The 13,658-nt window shown below is 39.9% G+C and overlaps 1 protein-coding gene across 1 annotated transcript; it reads right to left on the reverse strand.

Moving 5' to 3' along the window:
• Positions 1-342: 342 nt before the first annotated feature.
• On the reverse strand, positions 343-12,123 carry CHMP2B (charged multivesicular body protein 2B). Its single transcript, XM_069870025.1, has 6 exons — positions 12,011-12,123; positions 8,576-8,667; positions 5,480-5,674; positions 2,897-2,999; positions 1,727-1,833; positions 343-1,572 (listed from the first exon to the last, which is right to left on the reverse strand). Exons 1-6 carry the CDS (start codon positions 12,042-12,044, stop codon positions 1,459-1,461), a joined length of 645 nt encoding a protein of 214 aa, XP_069726126.1. The 5' UTR covers positions 12,045-12,123; the 3' UTR covers positions 343-1,458.
• Between the last annotated feature and the right edge of the window lie 1,535 nt (positions 12,124-13,658).

Consider the following 13,658-nt stretch of genomic DNA (forward strand, 5'->3'; position numbering starts at 1 on the left):
CACCTTCTCTTTACGCAGTTTGTCCACGCAAAGTCTCTTTACGCAGTTTGTCCACCCCCCAGTTATCCTGGTTTTGCTCTTGGAAGATATTTTACTTTTCTCTTTTTAAAGCCAAGGTGATTTTGTTGTTTCTATTCAACCAACAGCCCCACTAAATCAGCACAACTGAGGGGCAAATAATCTCCAGCAGAGTAAGGATTGAGGAACTTCACACCAACAGGGAACTGCATTCTTAGGCCGTGTCTTCTATTTAAAATATCAACATCCCTTATTTCATTAGCCCAATGTATTTCACTTAAATAGAGAACCATGCTGATGCAGTTCAGAGACTACGGAAAAACCTTCACAGAACCAGAGCACTTTTATTATAGTGTTTAGGCAAGTAATTATAAGGTGTCGTCCAAAACTGTTCTCAAAACTAGAATTTAGATTTAGCTTATCAATGTGATTAACTGCATCTTAGTAAACAATACAATTATGCACAGTTATCTTCCATTAAGAAATACTGTAAAGTATTTACAAATGTTGTTTCAGGCAAATGTCCGTTTTGCAAGAGCACAAGCTGCGTTTCTGAACAAGTGCATTTCTGAACTTCAGCACAGAATCCCATCAAGTGTACACAGAGGTCTCACCAGTATTTTGTGAAACCATCTTAATTATAAGTTTAGTCACCTTTCAAAGACTCATTGTGAAAAAAACCACGAAGATATAAGATTTATATACATAAAGGCACAGCAATTCTGTTGAAACCAGCTATGTTACAGTACAAGAGTTCAGTCAGTGCCTTTCATGCAAAGTTCATTAAAGATTTAAATCCTCTTCCAGGAAAATTAACTGCACAAGGACTGTATCCTTCCCTCTCAGTAAAAACCAGTTATTATTTAACCCATTCAAAGTTACTACAGAAACTTGGAAGAAACGCATAAAATCCTTTTTTTTCTGCCTAAATTTGCTAGGCTTTCAAGTCTATTTCTCAACAATATAAAATAGTTTCCAACTAAGAGCAAAGGTGAAGTTTCATTTGTGCTAAGATGAGAAACTATGAATTTTCCTATAGTGACAGTTCTATAGAAATGATATATAGGTGCTGTCCTAGGAGGCATTGCTACCAGCCACAGAATAGCCAATTCTGAAGATACATCAGAAATTGAAACAGGAGAAAACTTTGAATTCAGAGGACAGTTCCAGATAAGTATAAATTAATTTATCATTAGAACTACATCCCTGGTTGGCCCAAAGCTCAAAAAGACTCTATGCAATGGACACACCAAACAGATTTCTCCTCATAAATCGATTCAAAATATTCTCCCCTTCTCCTGCCCTCAGTACCAACTTCAAATTGTCATTTCTGAAGCTTCAGAGCCTTCCTAGACACCAGTTACACTTAAAGAGTATTTGTACTTTTTACATCTGTCTGCAGCTGAATAATCAGAAGGCAGACTGCATATTGCCATCCAGCTAATCAACTCCCAAAGCTTTGAGCTGTCGTTCAATCTCTTCATCTGATATGGTAGCAGCTTTTGATGTTGATGCAGATGGTAAGCCTCTGGCAGCAGACGGAGCTTTGGCCATCTACAAGACAGAAGTTTTCTTCAGTCAAATTTCTACACATTATAACAAGCTGACTTCTAGAAAAAGACTGTAAAATTAATGCTTCTCAAATAAACTAATTAAAAGAAGGGAATGAAGGGGAAGAAGCACATGAACTGGGTAAAAATAAGCATACCTTTCCAGAGATTTCAATTCCTATCTCATCAAGCACCTGGTTAACAATATCTTGGCTTTCTTCCTCTTCATCAGATGCATCAAAAATATCATCCAGAGTATCATTAACTTAGAAGAAAAGGAAAAAAAGAAATCCACACTGGATTAAGCAACAAAGTTACAAGAACAAGCTCATACCATCTTTCTACTCTCCCTGAACACAGCAGTAATGGCACTGGCACATAAGATACCAACAGGAAGCGCCTGTCTATTGGAAAGGCTTTCTTACTTCTGTCTTGCAAAGCTTGTGAGCACAGCTAGCGCAGTAATAGGGTAAGGCATGACTGTTTTTATAAAAATGTTTAATTTCACCAAAATAGTTCAGTTGCTCTATCTCCAAGATTTTAACATTGCTTAAAAACAGTTACAGTTCCATAAAAAGAAAAAAAAAAATCCCTTTCTTCTTCCTCCTGCAAGGAAGTTGCAAAATTATTAACTACTCAGCTAATTTCTGAATTGCAACAATACATTTCTGAACAGCTGAGGCGTTCACATCTTGCTCAACAATACTGTTTTGAGTCCATGCTGCTTACTACAGCCAACACAGTAGCAAAGTTTAGAACAGGAAAGACTGTGCTAGCAACACCAGCAAGTTTCGTATTTAATTGACAGTGGACAAGTGCAATCAGGAACAAGAAACCTGCCACCCCCCAAGAAGTTGTTTGTGGCTTAAAATAAAAAGAAGAGACAAAGTCGTCCCATACCACTATATATGCAAAGCTGAGATTCTCAATAATACCTAAATTAAGTGTCCAGTCCCAGAAGAAAAAGCACATGTGGAACTACCAGCTACAGAAAGGCCAGTTTTTCAAGTTGTGCTACCAGTATGCCAATAACATTTTGAACTGGTCTCAAACGCCGTTCCCTTACAGTACATTCTTTCTGGAAGTATAATGGGTGTTTTGCATGAAGATGTGAAGAGATGGGTTCCAGATTCACTACCTAGAGCTACTAAAAGTCCTAAGGCTCAGCCTCCCTGCTCAGGAATGCAGCATTTAGTTCGCTTTTCATTTTTGGTGTCAGCGTCATTAATAACTGAAACAAAACTTCAAGCATCAGTATTTTGATTAGTTCTACACTTCCAAGAGCATGGTAGGCTGCAGCTAGCTGTTCCATGCAGTGCAGAACTTACTCATTTCTTCAGTCATTTCCATCTTCATGTTTTCCTTCTGGAAATTCTGCATAGTTTGCAGTGTCTTTTGTGGATCCATTTTCTTATTAACTGCTTGCATTGTCTATTAAGACGGAAAAAAAAAAACCAACTTAATCACAATATATATACATTAAGGAATAAGACTTTTCTAATAAAAAACCTTCAGTCCAAATTTCACTTTCCTTGTCTCTCTACATCCTATGAGAACAGTAGACCACAACAGATCAATAGTACAGTCTGCACTTAGTAAGAAATATTGCTATTTACTATCCTAATAGATATGCTTATAAATGCATGTATCTTTCTTGCACCACAGCCCTTATCCTGACTTTATATTAGGAAAAATCTGCCTGATCTAAGTGAAAAGAATGGGACAATATTTCCTAACTTGCAAGCTATGCACTGTAAAGACGTAAATGGCTGCAGGCCTTTTATTCAGAAAGGTGCATTTATTTGAACCGCCAGTAGAGGACAAGCATTAAATTTCAGTTATTTATGTTATAATTTAATGCAAAAATTACTTTTCTCTGAGAAGAAAATATTGAAGTGTTTAGAAAGTATATATTATCTTAGGGTGAACCTTTGTAACAGGCAAAGATCTTTCTGTGACACTGTAATAAACTTCACCTGTTTTATTACAAGTATGCAGCACTGCCTTTGCACACACCAGTTTTTAATACTTCCTTCTTTCCCAGGAAGAAAGCTACTGTATCTCTTGTGAGACTTTAAAACCTAAATATAGACACAAGCAATTCAAACATAGTCTAACCAATTTTGAGAAGATAAAAGTGGTGGTTAATTAAAAGGGATGCTACCAAGCTACTACAGCCGCTACTGGCTTCATAGAAGCTCTTCTGCCTTCATGCCTAAGTTTATTTAAAGTGATAATGTGTTATGTTTCTAATGTTACTTGAATTTCAAACACTGAGTTCATAGTCACATTATTTGAATTTTAACGGTCTGAACTGAGAAGGCGTTGGTTCTTTAGAATTCTTTTAGAGGACTTATAGATGGACATAAATATTGGTACTAAACCGATACAGAGTTTATATATCTTCAGAAAATAATGGTCAGATGCATGATTAAAAGAAACAAATAACAATTAACTGGACTTTATTATGTCTGAGATTAATGCCAAGCAAGCTAAAACATATATAGAAAATACTGTGAAAGCTTTGTATTCATGTATGCGTCTTGCTTCTTGAGGCAACTGATTATACAACTGATGGTTGTATAAGATTAAGAATAGTTTATAAGCTTCAAAATGAATAACTGAATATTTAAGCTTCTTTAAGCTTCCTGTGTTGACAAGGAAAAATACTTACTTTAAATGTGACTGAAAGAATTTAAAACTTCCTCTCCAATAAAGTTACAGAAAGTAGTCCATAGAAGTACCTGCTGTGTTTCAAATACCATCACTTTCCTGGATGCTGGTTAATTTATTTTTTTAATATTTTTTATTCTTTCTATTGACTTAACCTTCAAAATTAATCTAGTGATACTTTGGGTTTGAGAAATTTAATCCAAGATACCTTATAGATAGAAACAAATCAACCATGTAATAATTAAAAAGCAAGACTAACTCCTTCACATGCAACACTGTTGTTGGAATACTAAGCAGGCTGTTCAATTTGATCAGCTGTACAGTCAGAAAAGCTCCTCCTTTGTGGGGTTAGTCACAGATGATGGAAATTTTGCTACAGAGCCACAGCTTTGTATTACTGAATGGCTGATATGTGCCAATATACTGTTTCCAAAAGATAACTGACAGTAAAGTCTTAGCTGTAATTACTTTCTGCACTAAGTCGCACTGCATTACTATATTTAACCTATAAATAGATTTAAATCGGAGCGTGATAAAAGTGCAACTTGTCTACAATTATGCACACCAATTCTGTTTCTTACATCCTAAGGTGAACAATCCCCCCTGCCAAAAGCAAACTCCCGATTTATCAGTTCAAGGAATTAGGGTAAAGTTCATAACTACTAACTCAGAAAACTGAGATATTTCACACTGTCCTGAGATGAGATTTGTGGGAAAACTTAATGCAATACTGTTTCCTTACAGTGATGATAGTGAGAATGACAGTAAACTCCAGATTAGATTTCCTCAGGAATTTAAGATCCAAAGCAATAACCTACTTTTTGCACAAGCCATAAAGCTACTGTGACATGCTGCCTTGATTTTTTACATGAAACATGCCCCATTTTTTCCCAATTAAAACTGCTTGTGACAAGATATACAGGCAAGACGCTGTACCTGCATTGTTTGGTTTTTTTTCATATACTAAGAGAGTTCTTCAACTGGTATTAGAGCTTATTTTTAGCATGCAAACATTTGACAGATGTCTAGCCTAAGAAAATATGCTTAGTTAGGTGCTAACTGGCTGGATTGACTAGACAGACATTTCATAATATGAATCAAACTACATTCCCCTACTGTACTTAGGGTATTAAGCAGTAAGTTTTATCCCTTCAATTATCTTATACAAAAGAACACAACTTAACTTTTGCAACCTCATGCTGCATTTTAATGTAAGAGAATGTCTTGTAACACCTTACTTTTGCTGTAGTTGACATAGCTCCTGCCATCTTCATCTGAGAGTTCATGACCTTTGTTTGAGTTGACATAGAAGTGACTTTAGAGCTAACAGCATACGTTCGATTTTTCTGCTTTCGCAGTTGTACAAGCTGTTTTGCTAGCACTTTACAGGCTTCTTTGTTACCAGTCTTAGCCATTTTCTTTATTTCCAGTTCCTGTTAAAAAAGGTATAAGATTAATTTTACAGAATTTTCATTCAAACAAAGACTATAATTAAGCCTAAACAGTAATAATTAAATTCCAGAAGTTAATTACCCTTTTGATTTTTTTAAAGACATTTGAAGTTATGTAAATAGTCACGCTTGCTTTTGTACCAAAGCTATTTAGTAGAATAAATGCAATGCTGTTATGGTTTGACCAGAAGAATAAAACCAAATTATAGTACACAGCACACAGTCCCCCAGAAGGCTTCAACTTCTGCATAACACCACATTCACTTATATGTGCACATACAACTCTGTATCCAGATATGGGGGAACACTTCAAAAAAAAAACCAAAAACAAATTACAGTGGCCAGTCAACTATTAGTGCCATGACTCTAATCATCTTTGAATTCTTGCTTTCCTGGGCAAACAGGACACAATCAAGCCTTGGAAAAAACAAGGAGTTCACAGATTTTTAAATACTTTTTCTGCCTTGGAAGAATCTAATAACCTTTCAGCGGAAGAAGTAAAGATTGAAGAGCAATAATTATAGACTGCTTCCCACATAATTTAGCTAGACTTATCTCAGCACATACTAAAATCAGTACAATTTCTCTACAATATGTGGTTAAACCTTAATACAGACACTTCTGGCTTACAAAAAAACCCCCAAACCTTAATCTATCAATTCAAGGAGAAATAGCAAGCTATTTAGCCCAAAGGTACCAAGAAAAAGTTTGGCACAAATAATCCCATCAGTTGGGAGTTTTTAACCTATGCCTTTTGATTTCTGACTTGGTGATGTAAAATTTTCAATTAATTTTTCCTTCTCGGCCTTTTTAAGAAGGGTTTGATGTAGTATCTTAGTTCTCTGTATATGTCCAATTATACATTTTTATTTTTGCCATTAGGTAAAAGCAGCCCTTTAAAAGAGCAGCTTTGTCCTGTGATTCTTCAGGAGAATATGCCTGTGACAGGAATACAGTTGTTTCACTTTATGTGCACTGGTAATTAGAAAACTGCACTTACAAAAAGATATGTTGCTCTGAAATGGTAAGCACTTGTCACCAGTATACGCAAAACAGTCCCATTTAAAGGCAAACATAAAGTAACCCACTGCATTAGCTTTACTATTAGGAAAGATCATGGTTAAGTTTACTATAGAGATGGCACTGGCACATGATCTTCTTTGTAAATCCATGATTTTTGAAGGGCTGTGCCATACATACTATTTTTGATCTGAGAAGGGACAGATCAGCAAATAAGGGCATGAGACTGTTCAAACATTAAATGCCTGAAGTATATCAAAGCTGTCCCCTTTGCAAATAGCTCACAGAGACTACAAAACTAAATTTCTATAGCATTCCCAAAATAACCTCCTTTTCTCATACCTCAGAACTGGGAGGGATAGAAGAGGGGATTAACTTGCAAACTAGCAAACACTGGTTTGCATTCTAGTTTTAACAGCAAACTTTTGAAAATAGGTGTTGTCTCACTGAGATTAAATACCTAAGTAGTATTTATAACCAGGTTTTCAAAATGAAATACAATCCAACACCATTGCTAAATCACAACAGATAATCCAGTTGCAGAAATGAAACCCTATATATGGATGATTTTATTCTTAATTAGAAGAATTTGGGTTGAGGGCTGAAATATATTACTTGGTTTAGAGAGGTTGGGAGCCAGCTAATTCAAGTCAGTTATGTTCTTCTGGAAAAAAATAATCAAAATTCATATAGTCATAGGAGGTTACTGAACTGAAATAGAACTATCTGCACACTTTAAGGTATTTTTATATACAGAATTAATAAAACTAGATTTTCTCAGAGTAGTACCTCATAGTTAACAACAACAACAAAAAAAAATCACTCTGAAGAAAGTACCTAATAAAATGTTCTGAGACTGATAGATATGCCCTTTGTCCTTTATCATCTGAGGACTTTGATAACTATTGTCTATTGATTCTCTCATCCTAACAGCAATTTCTAACTTTTTCAAAGACATATTTCACCTTGCCTTTCATGTTCTCCTCAGAAATCCAACATTTCTGAAATGATATACTGTAGCAAGTAATCCAAACTTCAACACGAACGCATGTGATTTCAAGAGTCAGTATATTTCATACTGAAAAATGCTCTATCTATGAGTAACCTATTATATCATACATGTTTATGGCTTCCAGAAACAATTTCTGTGACTTCTTTTAGTTTATTATTTCCAGCTCTTGATATTTATGCAACCTGCTGCCATGAAACACCTCAGTAGCTACTGAAACAGCGGCTGGATTTGCATAGCTTTTCCCATAGTCTGAGCATGTCTTCATGCATCAAACCCCACCATCTGTCACATCCATTTATCCAATTATACTGCCACACAGGTGCAGCACTCATTCACTGAATACTTGATAGCTCACACTAAGTTGTAAATAAATCTTGATTTAGGCAGATAGTTTTACTATTATTAGCTAGTTTTAGGGAAGTCCTGTATGAATGAAAATAATAAGCCTATGGGGTATTCACGATACCCTATGGTTTTTCAAGTACTCTCTGCCACTGGAGAATCATGATTACATATGACAGCAGTGACACTTTTAGGTTTTCCACTACAAGACCACTGATTTACAAGCCTGTTAGGAAAAGTCTTTTGAAGGCTACAGGATGCTAAGAACAGAAGGGAAAATATTAATGTGGTTATTTAATTTAAATACATTGCTTCAGGCTTTTCCTATACCAGAGGCCATCACTTCTAGATAGTAAGTTATTTTCCAACACAATCTTGACAACTGAAAAAAAGGGGAATACAATTATTACACATGCAGTTACGTCTTTAGTGCTTTGCAAGCTTTCTGTTGTATTGGGGGTGGGCGTTTGTTTTTAAAGAGTAAAATAAAAGTTCCCTTCTCTACTTACCAGTTGTTTTTCCTGTTTTTCGAGCCCTGCTCTGTCTCTGGTTATAGCCCTCTGTGTACCTCTTAACTCTCGATTTTGCTCCTTTATTATATCTGAAAAGAAAATATTTATAGCTGAGAAAAGCATTCAGTGCTACATAAACATCTTGTCTCCTTAACACCCTGCAGACATACAGTATATCTGACAGCCTCCCTTTGTTCAGAATGAAGTCAGCTATCAGAAGAGTTGTCAGCATTTCAAATATTAACAAAATACAATTTTGTATATGCAGCATGTTTATGTTTCAACATCACAGGCCATGTCTCATACCAAAAAGGCTATTTTACCTAGCGTATTTATTTACCACAGCAAGTAGAGGGTAGGTATATACACTTCTCAACTTTCAACTCTAAGTCAGCCATAAACCATACATTGCGAGCCCATGCCTTTTCAACAAATCAGGCCTAACTCTAACAGCAGAAGAAACTTTACATACAAGACCCTCAAAGCAGTTCAGGAGTTTCTACATCCACAAAAACCATGAAGATATTTTTCAGTGCAAATCCTGTATCCTGCTCTTCTCTGTCCTTACTTTGGTTCAATGGAGATTACCCACCACTGCAAACGTACTGCATCTGTGGAACCCAACTTCAAGTCAGGCTATAAAGCAACAGCTTTCAAATTTTTTGAATTATCAGATGCCTAAGAATGTTTAGGTATAAAAGGGGAAGCTTTCTAATAAATTTAAGTTTCCTGAACACTGATGTAGCCAGGAAAAGCTTGAACAATCTGTCAGGTGAAACACATCATCCTTCATAGGAGTTTTGATCACTCCACAATTTAAAAATTATTTTCCAGTCACACCTACTTATTAAAAGGAAGTACTATTTATAGTATATGCATCAATCACGCTAGTTGCAATTAACTTTTGTTAGCTTTTACAGTGTGTGCTTAGGTGTGATTCACCTGGGCAAAGGTGGAGAGGAATGCATCTGACTTAACATTCTCCAAAATATATAGAGGAAAGAGATTAGTCCTTTTAGGAAGGGATTAATCTACTGCCAATGTATGTACCTACATCACATTAGATAAACTTTGGATGGGTGACTAAAAGGAGCAGACTGTCACATAAACTTTGTTTAGAGCTCTTTCTTTTAATCCACAGAAGTAACATCATGGCAGAGTGCTGCTATTACACATAAAGTTTGAAGCTTGTGAAAATTACTACAAACAGGCAGTTACTAATAGAAATAAAGGCATGAAGGATAAATTGTAGAAACCGCAGCCACCCTTTTCATTTTTTAAGGCTTCCAACAATTCTTCCATACACAGAAAGAAGCATTCATGTTCTTCATTCCCACAATGAGACATATTACTAAACATCCATTGCTGAAAATTTCAGCCTTAATAGGTTTGAATCAGAAACCCTCAAATCTTCAGTAGCATTTTAAAGAGAGCATACATACTATCCCCTCCCACCAACTGTTCTTGGCCAAATAAATACATATTCCAAACAAACTCTGTGAAAGAGATATCTTTTTACAGTGCTACTCCTGCTCCAAGATCTACACAAAAAGCATCTTCAGGACATGTTGACTTTTCAATGGACAATAGCAAAGACATGAAAGATGACACAGAACATGAAGAACTGTGTTCTTCATACCAGCAAAGCAGCAGTGAAAATTACTCTGAAAATAATGCTACAGGCAAGTAATTTTGAAGGTAGACAAACATATATCACTTGTACAGCTGCACTCACAAAAATGAAAAAAGCTTAATAGCTACATACAAGATTGTCTTTTCTAACTACAATAACTGCTAAAAAAAGATCCCTTAGCACAGAAAGCTTGAGAAGTAGGAACTTCAAGACTAGAAGAAACAAAAATTGTACTTAAGACAGAAGACAATAAGGGTGAGCATGATGCAGATTTCTGTTGTTTCTGTTCTCACATCCTGACTCTAAGGATAGCAATACACAAAATAGAACCCCACCAACTATCTACAGTTACACACCCTTTCGTTCATTTTTGCAAGTGAAGGCCAAGATAAGAACTTTGTTCTTATTTGTCTGCATTCAGTGATGCAAACTCCTAGCTTTATTCCAGCAGACAGGAGGAGACAGCCTTTCGCCCATAAGCACTCCTGTGTGTCATGTTGCCACCTTGCACATCAGCGTAAGGAGGAAGCATCTCCATTCCTGAAAACAGGTTGGACAAGAGACACCCAGCAGGGCTTGGTCTGTCTTCAACAATCCACATTGGTCATGGAAACTCCATGCAATCTCACCCTTCCTCCCCTCTCATTTGTTGCACCAAACATGGTAAGAGACAAGCAGGAAACACACGTATTATCCCTCGGTGCCATACAATTGGCTGATGCACAACGTCATTTTCGGTGTGCCATTTTCAAACGAGGACCTGCTTGATTTGACACAGGGCATCCAACACGCCAGCTACCCAGCTCTGGGGCTCGCTAAGCCCCAGCTAGTCTCTGTCACACAGCCAGGCATGGGGCACATGAATTTGGAGGGTCTGGCCATTATCCACAGGACTCCTGTCAGGTAAGCGATCTTTTTTGGGCTTTCTGCCTTTAGTTTCAAAAACTCTATTTCTGTGCTAACTTGTTAACAAAAAAAAGAGGTGCTCTAGAGGTGTTCAAGGCCATGTCGGATGGGACCTTGAGCAGCCTGGTCTGGTGGGAGGTGTCCCTGCCCATGGCAAGGGAGTTGGAACTGGATGAGTTTTAAGGTCCCTTCCACCCCAATCCATTCTATGATGACAGTGGTAGTGGTGGTGTCTGGGCCACCGCGGCATCCTGCTTCTCTCACTGCTAAATGCTTTTGGACTTCTTCACACGTATGTAATGATTACAAATAAATTGAATTTAGCAACGCTGTGCTCCTGGGCCTCCTCTCCCGCACCACCTCACCCCTGCGAGTTCCACCCGCTGGGCAGCTGGAAGGGTTTGGTCCTCAAACCGCAGATAAACACGCGTGGGTTTGTTTTCCACCCGCGTTGGGTGGGAAGGGCAAACTCGTCTCTCAAGCAACTCGCCTAAAGCCCGGCGTACAAAGCCCAGGGCAGCGAGTGGCGGCAGCTCCAGCAGGAGCAGGCGGATCCCGGACCCCGCAGCTGCCTCCCGCAACAACCGCTCCCGTTTCCCGGTGGCTCCCAGCTCCAGCAACTCTTGGCGGGCCTGTGCTGCTCCCTCGCTGCCGACAGGACGTTCTCGTTCTCTCTCCCTCCTCGCCCGCACAGCAAAAACGGAGCCCCCCGCGCCCCGCAGCGCCCGCTGCCCGGGACGACCCTTCCGCCCCTTCCCTCTTCCCATCCCGAGACATCCCTTCCCCAAACCGCTCCCCCTCGGAGCCGCCGCGGCCTCGCCCCGCCGGGACTCAGCGGCGCCCAGCAGCCACCGGCCGGAGCCGCCCTAGGGCCGGGAGGGCTGCCCACTCACCATCCACAGTCTTCTTCTTGAAGAGCGAGGCCATGGCGGCAGCCAAACCCGAGCCCCGCCGCCCGCTCACCCCGCTCCTGCCTCCTTCCCTCCCAGGTGACCAGGAAGCTCCGAGCCGCCGCCACCCCCCGCCCGCCAGAGGCGGAGACACCGCCATGACCCCGCCCACCACCGTGACCCCGCCCACCGCTATGACCCCGCCCACATCACCAGACCCGCCCGCCGCGCCCGCTCCGCCCACCGCTCTGACCACGCCCCCCCGGCAGGTGCAGCCGCTGCTGCCGCCGCGCGGGGTCGTGAGTGTCGCTGCGGGGGGGGTTGGGGCAGCGGCAGCGACTCCCTGCGGGATTCTTTTCGGGGCTTGGGCACCCCGAGCTGCTGGGACCGTCCCGGCAAGGGGACGCGAACCTGTGACCGGGCTCTGGTTGATACAAGTGGCCCCTATTACAAAGAAGTGGAATGTTTTGATTTAAGCTCAAGTAGAGCCAAGCTCATCTAAGTAATTGTATTTTTGAAAGTTTGACAGGATGCCCCCCTGACAGCATGTTTTCTTTCAGTGTTTTTCCAGACGCTGTTCAGTCCTTGGAGATGAGAACGTCCTGTGCTCAGCGTGGTCTGTGCCGAGCAGGTGTCTCTGCTCCTGCCACCCCTCGTTTGCCTTTCCCCATCTCCAGAGCAAGGGCAGAGCTGGCTCCACAGCTCCACAGCACCGAGAGATTTCACTGCTGTGAAGTTCATAATAACTTTAAAATCAGTCCTTGGAAAGTAACAGAATAGGCATAAGATTTCTGGGAAAATTTACCTATCTGCATGTGAGTGGGAAATGCATCCTGTCCAGGCTCCTGTCTCACTGCACACAATTGATGGAGTTGCCCAGGCTTGATAAAGGGTGCTTGCTCTCTAAAACCCAAAACCCAGAGAGTTTATTTGCTGGCATTTTCAGTATCATGGGGAACGTGGGGAAGCTCCCTTCTCCCCATGATGGTGGTATTAATGATGATGATGATGGTGGTGGTGGTGTCCGGGCCATTGCAGCATCCTACTCCACTCACCGCTAAATGCTTTCTATTTTCTTCATATTTATCTAGTGATTACAAATAAATTGCATTCAGCAACACAGTGTTCTCCAGGCTCACTTCCCGTGCCACCTCTCCGCGTGCAGTTTTGTGTGCCGGGCAGCTGAAAGGGGTTGGTCTCAAATTGCAGCTAAACACATGTAGGGTTTTTTTCCACCTCTGTTGGGTGGGAAATGCTGGGCTGTGGCACGTGTGTGTCATGGAATGTGGGGTGTGTTGGGCACAGCACTCCTTGCAGCCTTTGCGAGTAACAACATAGGGGTTTCGGGTTTGGTTTTTTTTGTGTAGAGAAGCTTCCCACCACATCCAGAGCTGTTGCTGTGCCTTGGGGAGCAGTGATGTGAATTTTCTAACATGAGTCTTTGTTTGAATAACACAGCTACTATGGTCCACAAGATGTGAGAATTTGCAAAAATGAGTAATACTTTCTTTTGTATTCATCGCCTAATTACAATCCTTAATTTTTAATAAGGTAGTTTAGAATACAGCTGTGGTTTCATCATTGGCAATTACCTATGTACACATCTTAGCATTAGAAAATTACAAAGGAACTATAGTAGAAAATGTAGAGC

This window comes from Phaenicophaeus curvirostris, chromosome 1 (genome assembly GCF_032191515.1).
Source record: "Phaenicophaeus curvirostris isolate KB17595 chromosome 1, BPBGC_Pcur_1.0, whole genome shotgun sequence".
Lineage (NCBI taxonomy): Eukaryota > Metazoa > Chordata > Aves > Cuculiformes > Cuculidae > Phaenicophaeus > Phaenicophaeus curvirostris.